This window comes from Oncorhynchus tshawytscha, linkage group LG32, assembly GCF_018296145.1.
Source record: "Oncorhynchus tshawytscha isolate Ot180627B linkage group LG32, Otsh_v2.0, whole genome shotgun sequence".
NCBI lineage: Eukaryota > Metazoa > Chordata > Actinopteri > Salmoniformes > Salmonidae > Oncorhynchus > Oncorhynchus tshawytscha.
The window spans coordinates 16,790,005-16,809,804 of record NC_056460.1 but is presented as its reverse complement, the minus strand read 5'-3'; the positions used below and the strand labels follow the sequence as shown (position 1 = coordinate 16,809,804).

The 19,800-nt window shown below is 44.4% G+C and overlaps 1 protein-coding gene and 1 pseudogene across 2 annotated transcripts; one reads left to right on the top strand and one right to left on the bottom strand.

Annotated features, from left to right (window-relative positions):
* Positions 1 to 623: 623 nt before the first annotated feature.
* On the top strand, positions 624 to 9,116 carry gga1 (golgi-associated, gamma adaptin ear containing, ARF binding protein 1). Of its 2 annotated transcripts, none has more exons than XM_024396393.2 (17): positions 624 to 734; positions 1,294 to 1,378; positions 1,503 to 1,578; positions 1,703 to 1,801; positions 2,087 to 2,210; positions 2,884 to 2,981; positions 3,170 to 3,250; positions 4,405 to 4,542; positions 4,621 to 4,702; positions 5,060 to 5,170; positions 5,412 to 5,552; positions 5,711 to 5,775; positions 5,867 to 6,060; positions 6,156 to 6,379; positions 6,562 to 6,731; positions 6,933 to 7,043; positions 7,262 to 9,116. In XM_024396393.2, exons 1-17 carry the CDS (start codon positions 692 to 694, stop codon positions 7,370 to 7,372), a joined length of 1,953 nt encoding a protein of 650 aa, XP_024252161.2. In that variant the 5' UTR covers positions 624 to 691; the 3' UTR covers positions 7,373 to 9,116. The 2 variants fall into 2 exon arrangements, with proteins under 2 accessions (XP_024252161.2, XP_024252162.2); XM_024396394.2 differs by having other exon boundaries at positions 706 to 803.
* Positions 9,117 to 9,188: 72 nt separating this feature from the next.
* Positions 9,189 to 19,787, bottom strand: LOC112230208 (annotated as a pseudogene).
* Between the last annotated feature and the right edge of the window lie 13 nt (positions 19,788 to 19,800).

Below are 19,800 nucleotides of genomic sequence, written 5' to 3'. Positions count from 1 at the left end.
CTCTGTGGAGTTTAATAGACGTATAAGTGAAACTCTAACTGCATATTGCTGTTTATGTTTCCAGTTTCTGTGCTATTAGGAGCAGGTTAGTGCACAGGCTTGTCATCAATGGTTGAGGGTTGAGAACACACTTTGTGGAGGCAGAGAAGGATCAGGTATATGAGTCATTAAAAAACATATAAATAGACCATGGGCAACAGCCAGAAGGCTTTAGCCTACTGGGTGTGTTTCTATCGCAATGTATCTGTCTCTCTCCTGATGGAGCCTTTGCATGTGACGACGAAACATAGAACTTTGTGCCTTTTCGTGGTATCTGTGTAGAAAAGTGACATAAACATCCTGGAATATCAATCATGGAAGATGAGATGATCGGGCATGACATAGAGTTGTGGTGTCAGTGTATTTGGATGAGAGCAGCAGGTCTTGGGCTGACATGTGGCAGTATGACTTGACATTGTTTTATTTTATATGAACAAACATCAATAAACAAAAGAGGAAAGTATGACTTGACATGGAGGCTTTTGGTGCAAGATGATTTCGGTCATAAAATGCATCATCACGCACCTCAGTTTTTATCCTTGACAACCGTGAAGGGGTAGTACCAAGAATGGCTTGATATGATGACGCCCACGTCGTTGCATGAGACTGGCAAAGTAACGCGATAGCTGCCAGTTAATCGGAATCCCCGAAAATGGCGGCGCCGCCAGAGGAGGAGAGCTTGGAGTCTCGCGTCAGTGAGTCATACTATGCTTTTACTGCTATAACGACTCAATACGTGACCAATTTACTTTCAGAAAACTGAGGTAGAGAATGACCTGTAGTTTTAGTGTTATGAGTATAATTGTTGTATGTGCAGTGGACGAACATCACAGTGATGATGATGCTTTATCCAAAGTGCTAGCTAGTGTGCTATAACGTAGCCCTGCTAAGGTCGGAACAAAAACAGACCTCACCCCTGTATTGTTTACGCAGAATAATGCCTTGATAAGCACGAATATCGTTTATTTTAGATTATCGTTTATTTTAGAATATCGTTTATTCTTAATACGCAATTTGTTACAAATACAACAAAGTCCGACTTTGAAACTGGTGAATCAGACTGGCTAAGCTAAATAGCCACAGTATCCAGTGGCTAAGTGTCAATGGGCAAATAAATTGGGGAGGAGTCATTCTGCTAACGTTTGCAGCAAGTAAACACGAAAGCTTTTTTGTGCATTTGGTTCTAGGGTAGCGAGAAACCCTTGAAAATGTTGATAAGCCCCAGGTTCTGGAATTTGCTTTTATTCTCCCCAGACAAAGCCACCAACCCTCTGAACAAGGAGGCGGACTGGGACAGTATCCAGGGCTTCTGTGAACAGCTCAACAATGAGCCTGAAGGGTAAGAAGGACCAACATGTGGAGAGCTGGCATTAGGCTTGCTTTGTCAGTTAGTACTTCAACATGTTAAACATATGGCAAACCATACAGGTACTCTTATTTGATGTCCCCTCCCTCCCCCCTAGTCCTCAACTGGCTACCAGACTTTTGGCCCACAAGATCCAGTCACCCCAAGAATGGGAGGCCATGCAATCACTAATGGTGAGTATACCGTTATCTGGGTAATGTATTGGTTGACATGCTCACTGACATCTCCATTAGCCAGAATATGCTAATTGTAAGTGATCCCACCACCAGCAGTATCATAACATATATGTGTCCCTAGGTTCTAGAGATGTGCATGAAGAACTGTGGGAAGAGGTTCCACAATGAAGTGGGCAAATTCCGCTTCCTCAACGAGCTCATCAAGGTGGTCTCACCCAAGGTACTGTCTGGAGGGCTATTTCTTTAGTGTTCCATTTGAATTCAATCACTTTGACTGCACCTGTTTTGATCTGAATGAAACATTCCATACATTCCAACATCCCATCTACCACGGGAAAATATGTATGGAAAGTTTTGGTCAAATCTAAAAGGGTGCGGACAACAATTGATTGAAATCAAATGGAACAACCCTTTATGTAACTCAAACAATTTTTTTTATAAACAAACAAAAGACAGTATTCCATTCTGTCTGTTTTGATGTTCTTAAATCTCATCTCCTGTGCAGTACCTGGGTACTCGGGCCCCAGAGCCAGTGAAGAAGAAGGTTCTGGAGGTGATGTTCAGTTGGACGGTGGGTCTGCCTGACGAGCCCAAGATAGCAGACGCCTACCAGATGCTGAAGAAACAAGGTGAGCTTTAATAGTGATGACACACCTGGAAAGAATAGGAGTGAAATAAAACGTTCTCCTTGTGTTGATCCTTTTCTATTAACTCTCATTGTTTTCACTATGATGGAACTTCAGGATGAGGAATATGGCTAAATCATATGATTTATTACAGTACTGTAACTGTATGATCATTTCAGGAGTTAACAAAAAAATAAAATGAGTGATCTGTATGTTCCCCTAACATGTGCTCCTGATATAAATAGTATTTTGTCCATGTCAATCTCACTTCTTCTTTTTATAGTTTATGCACCAACATAAGACAAAATCATATTGAAACTCCTGAGTCTGCATCCAGAAATTTTCCAGAAATTTTTTTTCTCACTTAGTCCGTCTAAGTGAAAGAGAAACTGCTTGTTTAGTATGACTGCTTGTTTAGTATGATTTGAAGATAATTACATAGTGCTCAAGTTAAGTGTTTTGCTTCAGGGAGTGACCGCCAACAATATTTCTTAGCCTGGCCCTAAATCCGTTGGTTGCGCTGCTTGTGTTTACAATAACTTCATAGGGTAAACAATGTTATTAACAATGTGCCGGAAACCTATGGTATATACATGATGTACTATACACTGTAGGGAGTGCCGGTGACAGGCTGTTTATTCATGTGACATGGATGGGGTTCCCTGCTCTCTTCCAGGCATTGTTAAGCAGGACCCGGTACTTCCTGATGAGCCCCTCCCACCCCCTCCACCCAGAACTAAGAGCGTCATCTTTGAGGATGAGGAGAAGTCCAAGGTAAAGATGACAATGAAGCAGCCCCTTGAGTTTTGTCAATAGAGATGACATTAGCGGACATATTGAATTGATGTCTTTCCATTCTTCCACTGTAATTTTCATGTATTCCCTAACGGCCTGCCCTCCCTCTTTTACCTCTCCTCCTGTTTTCCCCTGTTTTCCTTCCTCTTCCCTTCCTTCCTTTGTAGATGCTGTCTCGGCTTTTGAATAGCACTCACCCTGAAGATCTAAGAGCAGCAAACAAACTCATTAAGGAAATGGTGCAGGAGGTGTGTCATACTCTGTTTACTCCTGTCTGTGTGATTGTGTGTTTGTTTGGGTGGGTGTTGTTGTGGTAATTTCCTGTATTACTAAATATTGAGAGAGCAAACCACACACAAGTCAGAGTTATATTATAAAGTCCATCTTTAATTATATATGAGCATCACCATAGCCCTGTGACTCTCAGATCAATTCAGTGTCTATAAAGGAATTCTCTGAGAGTGCTTACAAAACAATTCTTAGTCTCATTTATAGCCAAGACACACCCCTCTCAACTCGCATGACTAATAACAGATCTTAGGAACATTACACAAAGGACCTTTTACTTGAAAGAGGAGTATCCCATAGCTAATTAATAGCTAATAATTTATAGTTAATGCTAAGTTTGGTTTGATTCTAATCCTGTTCTTGGTACCACTTAGGATCAAAACATTACCTCATCCAATGGCATATATAAATTCTCAATTCTAGATACTCCCATCTCAAATATAACCCCTCCTGGACAAGATCAGAAAAGACAGTGAGCCTCTTAGGTCATATACTAAATCAAGATAAGGGCAACCTCAGAGGGGACATACAATAGTTACAGACACATTCCCATAAGAAGACAAGCCTCCATTCTGTCCTCTTCCCCTTCTGATATTCTTCATAGCATCACATGGTTTAACAGATACATTGACATATGAAGACAAGCCAGACCTCTCCCCTCTCTGGGCCCAAAGTGACTTAAGTTCTGGAGAAGAGGGAGGAAAATGCAACTGCCAACAGTATTATCCAAAAGAAAACATCCTAATGAAAAATATCTCACATAAGCATTATTATGTAAATAAAACATCTAATTTATCAATGTTACCTAATTCTGATTCAGCAACAACGGTGTCAATCAATGTTTTCACAGCGCAGTCAATTTATTACTCGTACGCTAAGTAAACCGAGCTCTTTATATCATCAAAGCACTTCTAATGATTTTTATGGATTGAATTCTGAACTCCCTCACGATTGTGATCTACTATCCCTACAACTGCTCTCATAATTGTACTGTATATGCCTGCAATAAAATAACCTATGCAGACTTCAGAGCGCTCCAGATTTTATTTTATGGGGTAATGTTTTTATTTTATTGCAGTGTTCTGAGTGTGTGTGTTCTGTTACGGTCCTCCAGGACCAGAAGCGAATGGAGAAGGTGTCTAAGCGTGTGAACGCCATCCAGGAGGTGAAGGAGAGTGTGGGCCTGCTGACCCAGCTACTGGGAGACTATAGCAAGGAGAGCAGCTCCCAGAGCAATCAGGAACTCATCAAGGTTAGCACAGAGCAACACCACTAGGGGTGTGTTTGTGTGTGTGCAATGGGCTATTTCTAAATGTGTTTGTGTTTGCAGGACCTATACCAGAGCTGTGAAAAGATGAGGCCTACTTTGTTCCGATTGGCTAGCGACACAGAGGACAACGATGAGGCCTTGGGTGAGAATCTTATGTTTCCATATAGTGTGATAGAAAAGTTTGGTCATACGCACATTCTTAAAAACATAGGTGCTGGGCTAATAAAGAATACTGGTATAGAACAAGAAGGCCCGCACACTGTCAGGACCTGACGAAGATCCGTTTTGGATCGAAACGTTGTCAATAAAGCAGTGAATTGGGAGCCTTAACAGTGTGCGGGCCTTCTTGTTCTATACATATAGTGTGATCAATACAAGAGGTATGATTCAAACTGGCTGAAGAGTGATACATCCTCTGTACAGTTGTTAGACAGTACTATATGGTTCTGTATCGACGCATTGCACAGCTCACCCTCTGTGTACGTCTCTGTTACGCCAGCTGACATCCTGCAGGCCAACGACAGCCTGACTCAGGTCATCAACCTGTACAGACAGCTGGTGAAGGGAGAAGAGGTGACCGGAGACAGCACAGCCATGCCCACACTACCAGGTGAGAGCGAGAGAGGACCTCAGTAGGGTCACGACCTGAACCTGCTGGTGTCTCAGAGGGGCAGACACACTGTTCTACACACTCCCATCATGTTCACACATGCACAGACTGAACCTCAGGACATCCAGCATAATCAACCAGGTTGTTTCCCTGTTCATTTTCACAGATGTGTTTCGTTCAGTAGTTTCAAAACATTTGATCACAAAGACTGACATGTTTGATCTCTCCTATCTCTCCACAGGAAGTAGCACAGCCCTCCTAGACCTGACAGGGTTAGACACCTCGCCCACTGGACTTCCCTCCTACCCAGACACCCCCTCACTACAGACCCCGTCACAAGAACTGGGTATCAGCCTGCTAGATGATGAGCTCATGTCACTAGGTAAGCAGCAGTTCTGAATGTCGTTTAACTAGCTTGTTTAATCTTATTAAATTGCCCAATTATTTTCCAACTTGCCATGACTCGTCCAACTGTGGTTATGCATCGTGTTCTCTCTCGGTTCGTTTCGACAGCCTCTTTCTATTGTTGTTTTCACTCAGGACTCAATGACGTAACGCCCAACTCTACCCACACTCCTCAGTCGGGAGACTGGAACTCCTTTCAGGTGAGAGAGAGTTGTCAGCATATGACTCATATGCGCACGCACGCACACACACACACACACAAAATGTCCCTAACAGTGTTTTTCTGCGCAGTGTTCTGACAGTGTAGAGCCAGTCGTCCCAGCGGTGCCTACTGCAACAGTGTTGCTACCGGCCGTGACCCCTATCCCCCAGGCTCCATCAGGGGGGGCCCCCGCTGCTTCCCCTAAAGCCCTGGATGAGTTAGACCTGCTGGGCAAGACCCTGCTGCATCAGTCCCTACCCCCGGGGACGCAGCACGTAAATTGGTAAACACTGCAAGCCAGAGAGGCAGCTGCTAATCTGTAACGTAAACACTGTTTTCTCTTAAAAAACCTGACCCCTTGCTCTCTCCCTCTCACAGGGATAAACTGCAGCCCCAGTCCAGACCCACCCTGCGAGACCTCCAGACCAAGTCCAGTACCAACACTACTAGCACCTCTACCCCCAGCCCTGTCCTGGCCTTTCCCTCGGAGCAGCCTGGGTCTCTCCTAGACTCCCTGCCCAGCCTCGGGCCTCCTACCCCAGCCCCCCAGAATGACATCTCCTTAGCTAACGTGACTGTGCCCCTGGAATCAATCAAGCCCAGTAAGCCAATTGTCTGATCAATCTGTATTACTGTATGGTTGTTTTGAACGTTAGCAAGAAAAATACCAAACCAGACTCCAAATAATAACTATAACATACCCACCCAGCCATTACCTGTGTTGCAACATGTCTCCAGACATGGTGATGGCTGGGCATGAACTAAGCCTCTGTCTGTCCTCTAGGCAGCTTGTTACCAGTGACTGTATTTGACAAGCACAGTTTGCGGGTGCTGTTCCACTTTGCCCGTGACTCTCCTCCCTCTCGGCCTGACGTGCTGGTAGTGATCATCTCCATGTTGTCCTCCGCCCCCATACCAGTCACCAACATCCGCTTCCAGTCTGCAGTACCCAAGGTTGGTCCTGTCTCTTCTCTCACTAAATCCTCCCCCCCCCCTCTCTAATTTGTCTTGGTGATCCATCTTCTACCTCTATCATTTGTTTGTCCCTAATTTCCACTCCGTCTGATTAGATGGTTGTGTTCTGCGGTAACCTATGTGCGCTGAGTTGTGACTGTAGTTTGAGTGTAATGTGTTTCCCCCTCTGTCTGTTTCTAGGTGATGAAGGTGAAGCTACAGCCTCCTTCAGGAACTGAGCTTCCAGCCTTCAACCCCATCTTACCCCCAGCCGCCATCACACAGGTCCTACTGCTGGCCAATCCTCACAAGGTACTACCACACACACACACACAGACTCCTCCCGCCTTCTTTCCAAGGTGTTTAACCTATGCTCATTAAAAAAAAACAGCCCAGTCAGCATCTCATTTGTAGCTGTGAAAAGCCCTGAGGTGACAAACAAAACAGAACTTAAACATGTGCAAGCAGAAAGCATGTTGATTTGTCCCCTTTCCTGTTGTAGCCTAACATGGTTCTGTTCTTTCTTTCAGGAGATGGTCCGGTTGCGATACAAGCTCACATTTGACCTGGGAGAAGAATCACATGACGAATCCGGCGATGTAGAACAGTTCCCCCCTCCAGATACCTGGGGGAACCTTTAGTGGGACTGATCAACTTCCTGTCACCTGCTCCGCTGCCTCCCTTAGGTTTAGGTCGAAGGTCCCCCCAAGCACTGGTCCAGGGAAAGATGGCGTTTTTACATTGTGATGGTTACAGGAAATCTGGTCTTAGACCTGTTATTTGGGATCGGTTTCTCCCTTAAGGGTCACACCAAATGTGTGCTGTTGACATCTGACTACCGACTTTTTCACGTAATTCTACATGTAAAATCGGTTTGCACTCAGTTTTCAAATGACGTCCGGTACTCTGTTCAGAGGTGCTAAGTACACTCGACAGGCAAACGCGATTGGTGTGTCCGAGCCCTTATGTCTTCCCATTGTTATGGATTGAATATCGGCAGGGAGAGTGGATCCTAGATAAGTTATTTGTGGGCAGTTTCTCCCTTATGCCATCCGTCCCATCCATGATCCACCACCACATGTCCCTATGTTGTCATCTTTCATACTCCATTTTGTTTTTCTTGACTGTACTACAATCAGCCCTTAGTCTACAATGCATTACTGTATAATAACCACCTCACGTGATCTGTCCAAAACAAATCATTGCTGTGAGTTCTGAGAGAAGTCGAAGCCTTTTAAACTGAATGTGTGTGGGACTGTTTCTCTCAGGCTATGCCTGATAGCATTATTCTGCACAAAATATGACACTCAAAGTGTAGTCCCAAAGTATTGTATAATTTGTACGGTGTGAGACCAGTTGGGTCTGTGACTGTTACATGATAAGTTGGGCAGTAGGTGTGTGAAGCTGTAACAAATTTATATCCTGTCCAATCTTCTGTGAAGGAATATTCAATCTATGACGCTATTATTCATTCTATTGAAATCACATGATTTTGTTTTGATCTAAACAGCAGTTGGTTGCTTTTCCTTCCACTACACGGTGCATGCACTTCCTGTTAGTTTGGTTTTGTACATGAATATGATTCCCTCATTTGCTGTCCTCTGTTCCACCTTCAGCTGTTGACGTTGACCCAAAGGGAGAGGCGTTAGTTCAGTACTGAGTTGTCAGTGCTGACACCGTTTAAATCTGCCGTATGTGCCTGAAGCTGAGAGTTTGTTCTTTATGTATCTTGGTATTTAATTTTGTTTACTTTCCATGTACATAGGAATGGTCATTTGTTTTCCCGTTTCGGAGTCGGACTATTGATTTTCTTATGAAATTTGGTTATGCTTCCTTTGGGATATGGTCATTGATGATGCGTCCTTTCAATCATATCCACACGGGAGAGTGGAGGCGGAAGCTTTTGTTCCAGTCAAGTAGTACCACACCCGATTCAACCAATAAAATGATTTATAGAAGACTAAGATTAGTTGATCAGGTACCATGTTAGTGCTTGGCTAGAAGTGAGGCCAGCAGCCCCACCTGTCTATTGCAGATACAGTGGCCCAACCATGCAGCAGCTGCATCTCACGTCATTCTGCAGCTCCCCTCCACATTCCACCTCCCTGCCTTTATTCCCTAGCCTGCGTCCCAGATCTGTTTGTGATGTCTTGGGAACTCTGACTGTAGGAGCTGGTAAAACAGCCCAAACAGATCTGGGACTCAGGCTACCTATTCCCTGCTCTAACTTTGTAAATAATAAGAATGGTTCTGCAATTATGTACATTTGCCAAAAAAAAAGTATAATTAAAGAGAGCAAATAAATATTGACAGGGGAATGGTGAGAATGTAGTGCAAATATGTATTTAAGGGAAATAAAGTTATTATTTTTCTTGGGGGTTTAAACTGTCTCGGTGGTTGTCAATGAATGTTCACTCATGCTTACCTATCCTGTACTCCGTACAACAATTACAAGGATTTTGGTTTCAGAAACTTTATTGAAATCCTGTGAAATAAAGCAATGTAGAAAAAGAACAGAAGTATGAATTACCTCTTTCCAATAAAATGTTGATTAAACATTCACACAGCAACACTCAATGTGCTGACTGATGGGATTATGACACATGTCTGATTATCATTCCCAAATTCTCCTGATATAGTTTGAATCTGAAGAAAATGGTATTGCAATACAGCTTATGTAGTTTATAAACAGTTTATAGAAAAGGTTATAGGATAATAGAGAATGATATAATGCAACATTCACTTCCCCAAAAGAGAAGTAGAAAGTATAGCTGACTGACAAAATCACTGGAGTTCTATATGGCAACAAAAAATAACATATTTTAGAATTTGTTACTCACTAATGGACTAGATAGAACCTCACCATTTAGAGTAAATCGCAAATGGAAATATCAACTCCTGTCGTGCCAATTAATACCAAAGAGTCACAGCTTCAGATTCACAGAATATCATTTTCTGGCCACGCACGGACTACTCTTGAACACATGAAAAGCGAGAAGTGAATCATGCATGAGTACTATATATTTTCAGATGTAGTTAAAATCGCAAAACAAACAAGTACAAAAATATGTAGCTATATGTTAGCCCTTACCTCATGCCTTCTTACCATGGTAGGTAAGGGCAGGACGGCAACTCTAAACACCCTTTCAGAGGAGTAACGTTACAGTTACACACTGATAAACACTAGGGTTTGGATTTCAAGCACCATGACTGTATAGTAATTCTACTTCCTGGGTGGGGGTGTAGGAGGCGGCGGCTGGGGGAGGAGCAAAGGGGTACGGAGGCTGCCCTATGAAGCTCATGAGAGGGGGCTGTGGCGGGGCCATCAGCTGGGCCATGAGGGGCTTGGGCCCTGCTGCAGGTGGAGGAGCTGGACCGAACACACCCTGGGGCTGACTGGACTGATTCTGGCCCCTACCACTACTACCCCTAGGGGCCCCATTAGCAGCCCCTCCAGCCCTGGAGCTGTACTGGGTACCACCACCATAGCTCTGGTATTGGTCGCCCCCCCCGGAGCCGTAACTCCCCCGGCTGACCCTGCTTCGGTCCCTGTTGGAGGGAGGACCTAGTGTCTCCGTCCCGACCCCCGCCACTGCGCCCGTCCCGGCTAAAGCTGCTGCCGCGGCTGTCTGGCTTGTTGCCCCCGCTGACGGAGCGCATGCAACGCTCACACACGTCCTGGAACATCATGTTGGGGTTGTTGGCGCTGGAACCGCCGCCACGGTAACGCATCCTGCCACCTGGAGAAGAACATTCACATAGGAGGATTAGAATGTCATAATATAAGATGAAATATTTTAGTTTAAGAATGTCAAACATCACTGGTTACACAGAACGTGTAGTTTATGTTTGGATGTGAGATGGTAAAGGTGATAGAATAGAATTAAAAACTGGGGTCTAGAAATAACACCCAATCCTCAATTGAGCCAGCATAGTATGGTTCGGGTTGACCCTATAGTGTGAAACAAGCCAGTCTCACCACCTCCTCCCCCATGTCCAGAGTTAACCAGCTGCAGCAGTTTGGGATTGATGGCCTGCCGGGCCTCCTCCAGGACTCGGACCAGGTCCCTGGCCTGGCGCAGGTTACCCGGGGTGAAGAAGGTGTAGGCCGTGCCCTTGTTGGTGCTGCGGGCTGTACGGCCGATCCTGTGCACGTAGTCCTCAGACGAGTTGGGGTAGTCATAGTTGATGACAAACTTGATATCCTCCACGTCTTTGTGGGAAAGTGGTTTTGAGAGGTGGGAGAGGAAGGTGATGGGTGAGGAGGGAGAGATGAGAGAGGAGGGAGAGGAGGGTTAGGAGGGTGAGATGAGAGGAGTGTTTGGAGGGTGAGATGAGGAGGGGGAGGATGGTTTGGAGGGAGAGGAGGGTGAGATGAAGAGGGAGAGGACGGTTTGGAGGGAGAGGGTTAGGAGGGTGAGATGAAGAGGGAGAGGACGGTTTGGAGGGAGAGGGTTAGGAGGGTGAGATGAGGAGGGTTTGGAGGGTGAGATGAGGAGGGTTTGGAGGGTGGTTTGGAGGGTTTGGAGGGTGAGATGAGGAGGGTGAGATTGATGGTTTGGAGGGTGAGATGAGGAGGGTTTGTAGGTGAGATGAGGAGGGAGAGGAAGAGGAGAGGATGGTTTGGAGGGTGAGAGGAGGGTTTGGAGGGAGAGGAGGGTTTGAGAGATTTTTGTACAGTGAGAAAGAAGACAGATGGTATTCAAACAACGCCAAAGCTATGAGAGAAAAGTGGATGATTATTTAGAAATCCATTTTAAATTAATATTGTATAAATATTGATTACCACTTACCTGTCCAATAATAACAGAAGAATAAATATACATTTATCCAAATTGAAGTAGAATAAGTGTTAATTCCTGAAGTAAAACCTTTGAAAATGAGTCAGTTTCAGGTCAAAATATCTTGACTGGAGGCCTAGAGGTTTAGTGGTAAACCCCATCAGAATGTGACTAGAGAGAACCACTCAGCATTAGGTAGAGATGATGATGTGACATTCTGTCTGGACCTTCACCAATGCACAGTTTACGCAATCTTACATAATAGTATAACCATTCAGAACATTTAGTTCTACCATGGTAACATGTTCTCTGCTGAGAAATGGTATGAGAAGAATATGGGGAAATGAGTGACAGTATACTGTCAACACGATCAGACCAGAAGAGTAAAAAGTATTTCCAATGTTTCTTTTAAATTCAGATGTTGAAATGACAGTAGAAGGACAAAAAAAAGTCTGTCTTATCACAGAAGCTCTGAAAACACTGCTGGGTTGGTCCGAAAACAAAACATCTCCTTGGACCTTTTCCCTCTGTTTTCCATGGTAACAGAGGGAGGCCATTTTACTACTCACAGAACCTCCCAAACCTTAATATGTTTCCACCAAGAGAAAATGTGATGGAGTACATGTTGGAGGATAAAGTTCAACACAATTCCTTCAACAAATACCTTTCTGTGACGGACTTCAAAATGGATCGATGAAACTACCTGAATGAGTTGATGCGACTGGGGAGGTCGTGGAAGGTGTAGTAGGAAAGGGGGTGTTGAGGTACTTACCCCTTTAGAGTTGTTTTACAAGGGTAGTCAGTCACCCCCTGTCCTGTCCTGATCAGCCCTGGTTCGCTTGGAGGCGCTGGGGGGGAGGGAGAGAGGAGGGGGCCCAAACTAGCCCCCCGTTTCCCCCTCACCCTTCGCATACACCAGCAACGTCGGACAGGAGCAGAACCGCTAACCCCTCCCCCCCAACAACAGACGGTTCTGTTGCTCTCTCGCCGAGTTGCAGGACCTCCGCAAATGGATCAGGACTCGATCCAGCCGAGCTCCTAACTCTCAGGTTGATCCCAAGGAGAGCTCGCTGGAATCACATACCCTCAGTCTATGATGGGGGTCTATAGTGGTGTTTAGGAACCAGATAATCATATACCCTCAGTTTATTGTGGGGGTCTATTTGGGGTGTTTAGGAACCAGAGAAGGTGGAGAATGGGGGGGGATGAATCCTTCTGATAACTAGACAAGCCCCTGGCTAGCTGCTAACGTGACTGAGGGCAGCCCCAGTACTGTCTGACACCAGCATGTGCTGGAGCTGCCTTGTGTTGCACAACCCTGAGGGGGAGAGAAAAAGAACAAAGACACAGTCATAGGTAGCTTGGCAAAACCAACATGTCTACTTCCCTTCTCAGGTTCCAGGTTTAACCTATTTAGTTAGGGAGGTGGAATAGGGCACTTCTGTACAAGTTTCAGGGTGGACATGGGGAGAACTGACTGTCGATTTCACTTATAGATAACCCTAAAACACACCCTATCTAGAAAATACCCGTAGAAAAAAATACAGTATAACTACAGTACTATGAATAATGTAAACATATCGAGGAATAATCAAACATATAATACTGAATATTTGGGATGTTTTCCTTCATGTTTTGGGTTACATCATATAGGAGACATGAGAGGAGGGTATTGGGGCGAGCATGGGGACATCTGCCCCGCCCCCATCACACCCCCATTTAGGCAGCGTGCCAGAGTGCCCTGGTCGAAGGACGTTTTGGACTGAAGTAACAAGAAACAGACTGTAAAACATTGTGGAGTTGAAGGCCTGGGGGATTGTCAGGCTACTGGTGCTTCTACTTTCCTTCAGAAAGTCATTGACAGAGGTCATGCTGTAGAAAGAGTGCTGACCAATTTTTCATTGTTGTTTACAGGTTCAATAACACCGCTATTACTTGTTTGCAGACAAATGTATGATTTTGTCATTGCAAATCTTAAACCTGGAAAACGGGATGGGAAATTAGCAACAACAAAAATCACATTTCTTAATTGTGTGTGTTTTTCTGTGAAAATGTTTTTGTTTGTGTGTGTTGGAGAGCGTGTATACGTTTTGAATCTGTATGTTGTGCTCTGTAGGAGTGTAAGTGTGAACACGTGAGTGTGTGTATTCCATGTTGAGAAGACACACCCAGACCGCGAGACGCCACATCAGTGGCGACGAGGATAGGAGCTTTGCTGCTACGGAATTCTGAAAGTTCAGACAAAATCAAAGACGTTAAGGTAGAAGACTGAAACAGGAAACAAAAAAACGGAAGAAAACCCCATACTGAAACACATTTCACCAAAGCCAGACTAAAGCATGGCCGTTGAAATGTGACCTACCTGTCAGAACCCAGTCTCTCTCTGGCTGGCTCTTGTCCCCATGGATACACATGGCTGGCCACCTAGAAAACACACCACAGCAATGTTGCCATGGGACAGACCACTGAGACAGCAGAACAGGACGTGATAAGGCAGGCAGTTGTAAGAACAGTTAGACAATTTCTCTACACTCTTCTCTGACTAAGAAGCCCAACACACACTCCACATGAAACAACAACTGGCTCTTGTTTTGCATAGTCAGTATTGTGGCTTTGAAAGAGGACTTAAAACCCATTTCTGCAAGTCTGTGCTTTCCCTCAGTCTCTCTCCGTCTCACCCATCTCTTCTCATCCTGCGGGTGAGCTCGTCACAGCGCTTCTTTGTCTCCACAAAGATGATGGTCTTGTTCTCCTTCTCAGCCATGATCTCTTCCATCAGCTGGAGCAGCCTGACATCAATAAAAAGACAGAGGAAAGATGTTAGGAAAACATCCCTCAATCACTACAATCCCAAGACTAATATTCTCTCACCATTACAAAAAGATAGCATCCTGCACTCTGTTCCTGTCCATAACCAAGAATACTGAATACTTTTAACTACATTGGTTTCATCCCTTCCAGATCAGCGATGATTAAGGAAAGGAGACATGAACAGAATGCAAAACTAGAGATAGATCTTGTCCATTGGCGGATGGCCTCACTAACTTGTTGTCCTTCTCGTTCTCCATGCAGACGTCCACTATCTGCAGGATGTTGTGGTTGGCGCTGAGCTCCAGAGCTCCTACGTTGATCTGGACGTAATCCCGCAGGAAGTCCTCTGCCAGCTGACGCACATCCTTGGGCCAGGTGGCACTCCACATCAGAGTCTGGCGGTCCGGCTGGGGCACAGGGAGAGAACGGTAATGGGGATATTCCTCCTCAGAGGACAATACACTATTACTCTATTCTATAACATGAGTATTTAGTTATTTGTGATGGATTGATATTATATCAACTGTCATTAAGATAGATAGATCATCTCTGTCTGTCCTACCACCCTCTGTAGTATCCATCTACCTACCCAACAATCCATGAATGGCTATGTATTACAGTCATAATAATTGCCTAATTCCAGGAGATGTGTGTGCAATTTGCTAAGTATAGCATGTGACAGGCTTACTCGGATCTGGTCCACGATCTTGCGTATCTGTGGTTCGAAGCCCATGTCCAGCATGCGGTCAGCCTCGTCCAGCACCAGGTAGGTGCAGCGCCGCAGGTTGGTCTTCCCTGCCTCCAGGAAGTCTATGAGACGCCCCGGAGTGGCGATGCAGATCTCTGTACCTATATGGACATAGGATGCAAAGTGTCACAGTTTCAAAAGAGACGCAAATGCATCAGAAGACACCAATTGTGAGATTACTTCCAATACTTGTAGCTTTTTCAATCTTAATACTAGTAACTGAAGGGGAAGTGCAGAAAATTAAGCTAAACTGGGGCCAGGGAGCCAATCAGGTTTTAGATCATCAGAAGTGGAGAGGTCTTGTCTGTAGTCGGCACAAACAATATAAGTAAGTTAGTAACTTGTAACAGCATTTAATTCAACCTGTAGCTCCTCACCTCTCTCCAGGTCACGTATCTGCGGTCCCTTGGGTGCTCCTCCATAGACACAGGTACTCTTGATGCGGGAGGTCTTTCCATAATCATGAGCCACCTGCTGCACCTGCTGGGCCAACTCTCTGGTCGGGGCCAGGACCAGGCACTGAGGAGAGAGAGATATCAATACATTCACTACCGTTTAAAAGTTTGGTGTCACTGAGAAATGTCATTGTTTTCGAAAGAAAACCATTAAAATAACATCAAATTGATCACAAATGCAGCGTAGACATTGTTAATGTTGTAAATTACTATCGTAGCTGGAAACAACAGATTTTTTATGGAGTATCTACATAGGCGTACAGAGGCCCATTATCAGCAACCATCACTCGTGTGTTCCAATGGCACGTTGTGTTAGCTAATCCAAGTTTATCATTTTAAAAGGCTAATTGATCATTAGAAAACCCTTTTGCAATTATGTTAGCACAGCTGAAAACTGTTGTTCTAATTAAAGAAGCAATAAAACTGGCCTTCTTTAGACCAGTTGAGTATCTGGAGCATTGGCATTTGTGGGTTTGATTACAGCCTCAAAATGGCCAGAAACAAAGACCTTTCTTCTGAAACTCTTCAGTCTATTCTTGTTCGGAGAAAAGAAAGGCTATTGCATGAGAGAAATTGCCAAGAAACTGAAGATCTCGTACAACGTTGTGTACTACTCCGTTCACAGAACAGCACAAACTGGCCCTAACCAGAATAGGAAGAGGAGTGGGAGGCCCCGGTGTACAACTGAGCAAGAGTACAAGTACATTAGTGTCTAGTTTGAGAAACAGATGCCTCACAAGTCATCAACTGGCAGCTTCATTAAATAGTACCCGCAAAACACCAGTCTCAACGTCAACAGTGAAGAGGCGACTCCAGGATGCTGGCCTTCTAGGCAGAGTTCCTCTGTCCAGAGTCTGTGTTCTTTACCCCCATCTTAATCTTCTGTTTTTATTGGCCAGTCTGAAATATGGCTTTTTCTTTGCAACTCTGCCTAGAAGGCCAGCATCCCAGAATTGCCTCTTCACTGTGTTTTGTGGTTACTATTTAATGAACGGTAGTGTATAACCTTTAATAACACATGATATATAGCTACAGCATACCATAGGTACGTCTAAGCGCAACAGAGTTAAGTACACTATAGAAAAGGGCCAAAACATTCTAGTCTCACAGACCTGAAATATATGAATAAGCAACAGTGTGCAGTTTCCAGTTGTGTACTCACAATAGGTCTGTCTCCCCTCTCTAGATAGGGCTGATGGTTGATGTGCACAATGGCAGGAAGCAGATACTGCAAGAAAAGCGCCAAATAGTACAATGAGGTCATGAGGTATATGTCCCAATCGGACAGTCCAGGGACGTTGGTCCTCATGTGTCAATATGTCTTTGTGTGTTGCAGCTGTCAAATGTTCCTCTGGGAGTTTGTGTTTTTATACTGCAGCTGTGTGTGTGTGTGTGTGTGTGTGTGTGTGTGTGTGTGTGTGTGTGTGTGTGTGTGAGACAGAAAGAAAGACAGATGTTGCAGCTGTCGGTACTGTGCGTGTTGTTGGATTATCATGGCGTCCTTACTGCCAGGGTCTTGCCGGAGCCAGTCTGAGCGATACCCACCATGTCCCTGCCACTCAGGGCCAGAGGGAAGCCCTGTGACTGGATGGATGTGGGCTCCTTGAAGTCCTGACTCAGTAGCACATCCATTACATACTCTGTCAGCAAAGATAAACAATTAAAGGAATAGTTAGCTATAGCCAGGGGTGAGCAAACCTTTTGGCTTTTGAAATTCAACTGAGGGCCACACAGATTAATTTTTGACCGATTTGTCAAACATACTATGTGTTAGAGGTCGACCGATTATGATTTTTCAACGCCGATACCGATTATTGGAGGACCAAAAAAGCAGATACTGATTAATCGGCTGATTTTTATTTATTTATTTGTAATAATGACAATTACAACAATACTAAATGAACACTTATTTCAACTTAATATAATACATCAATAAAATCACCTTAGCCTCAAGTAAATAATGAAACATGTTCAATTTGGTTTAAATAATGCAAAAACAAAGTGTTGGAGAAGAAAGCAAAAGTGCAATATGTGCCATGTAAGAAAGCTAACGTTTATTTTCCTTGCTCAGAACATGTGAAAGCTGGTGGTTCCTTTTAACATGAGTCTTCAATATTCCCAGGTAAGACGTTTTAGGTTGTAGTTATTATAGGAATTATAGGACTATTTCCCTCTATACCATTTGTATTTCGTTAACCTTTGACTATTGGATGTTCTTATAGGCACTTTAGTATTGCCAGTGTAACAGTATAGCTTCGGTCCCTCTCCTCGCTCCTCCCTGGGCTCGAACCAGGAACACAACACACCACAACAGCCACCATCGAAGCAGCGTTACCCATGCAGAGCAAAGGAAACAAGCACTGCAAGGCTCAGAGCGAGTGACGTTTGAAACGCTATTAGGGCGCGCTAACTAGCTAGCCATTTCACTTCGGTTACACCAGCCTCATCTCGGGAGTTGATAGACTTGAAGTCATAAACAGCGCAATGCTTGACGCACAACGAAGAGCTGCTGGCAAAACGCATGAAAGTACTGTTTGAATGAATGTTTACGCACTTGCTTCTGCCTACCACCACTCAGTCAGATACTTAGATACTTGTATGCTCAGTCAGATTATATGCAACGCAGGACACGCTAGATAATATCTAGTAATTTCATCAACCATGTGTAGTTAACTAGTGATTATGATTGATTGTTTTTTTATAAGATAAGTTTAATGCTACCTAGCAACTTACCTTGGCTTACTGCATTCACGTAACAGGCAGTCTCCTTGTGGAGTGCAACGAGAGAGAGGCAGGTCGTTATTGCGTTGGACTAGTTAACTGTAAGGTTGCAAGGTTAGATCCCCCGAGCTGACGAGGTGAAAATCTGTCTTTCTGCCCCTGAACGAGGCAGTTAACCCACTGTTCCTAGGCCGTCATTGAAAATAAGAATGTGTTCTTAACTGACTTGCCTAGTTACATAAAGGTATAAAAATATATATATATCGGTCGACCTCAATAGTTCAATAGTGTCGCCTGGAGTGTTTTAAAAAACAAAAACAATAATGTGACCCATGAGCCCCCCTCCCCTTCCCAATAGCCTATGGGGTTAGTGTTTTGTAAGCTTGGGCTGTGTTCCAAGAACTCTTTAAAACGGGTTCAACTTCCTATTCTCATCTCTTTACCGTCATGACTGCTGAAAAGGTGAAGGGACAGGCTATAATATAGGTTCAACAAGTGCCAACTGGTATCTACTGTTGTCTTCTTACGGGGAAACTGTGCTTGGTGGAAGCCGGTCATGGCCCTGGGGCAGCCAGTACCGCTGACTGTGATCTCCTTCCTCCTGCGGAACTCATCTATGTCATACTGCAGACACAGACAACAGAGAATCAACAGGCTCAATAGACACACTATGGATAGCATCCTTCTAAGAGCATGTGTATATATTGTGTTTGTGTGTGTGTGTGTACCTGAGTCATGCGCTGGAGCTCTGGGTTCTCGTTGTAGAAGTTCTTCTCAAACTTGGGCAGCTCGTCCAGATCCCACTTCTTCTTACAAAGGCGTTCTCCAGGGTTCCCAAACTTCTTCATAGGGGGAGGGCCGCCCCAGCTACTGGACCCAAACCGAGGCCTATAGAACATGCAGCGAGAGGAGTGATGAAAAAAGAGATGAACGATCCATGATTAGTAACACTGCAACAGACACTAAATGGGTCCCTGGCCAATTGAATCTATTTGCAGTTTGTGTACACTTTTCCCTGGTTGGGGCACCGCCTTTAACTCTGCTGCAAGCAAGTAGTTATTTGTCATACACGAACACAGCGCGTGCAACATGTCTGAGACACGCCCGTGCACGTAGACATTCAGCAAGATACATCAGCATTCCAAGATATCCCCGTATCATATAAAAAGCACACTTTTGACAGATATTCCTACGTGGCTATAACTATATTTCACATGCTGCAGAAAATATCTGCTTACCCTCTGTCTCGTCCACGGTCTCTATCTCGGTCTCCATACGACGAACTCCCCCTCATGTTTTAATGATTTAAATGATTGCTTGTAGAAATATTTAAAAGTTGCACGGTGTTGTGCAGTCTGAATCCTACAATTCCGTTAAGGTAGCTTATGTTATAAGGAAAGTGCAATAAAGTTAAACACTTACTTACAAACACAACTTAAAAGGTAAGACGAGCCCTGAAGTTATTGAACAAGCCAAAACAGAATTTTGTTTTGCAGTTGCTGCTGCTGCTTCACATCACGTCACGTCAACTCCCCCAGTCACTCCCTCCCTGT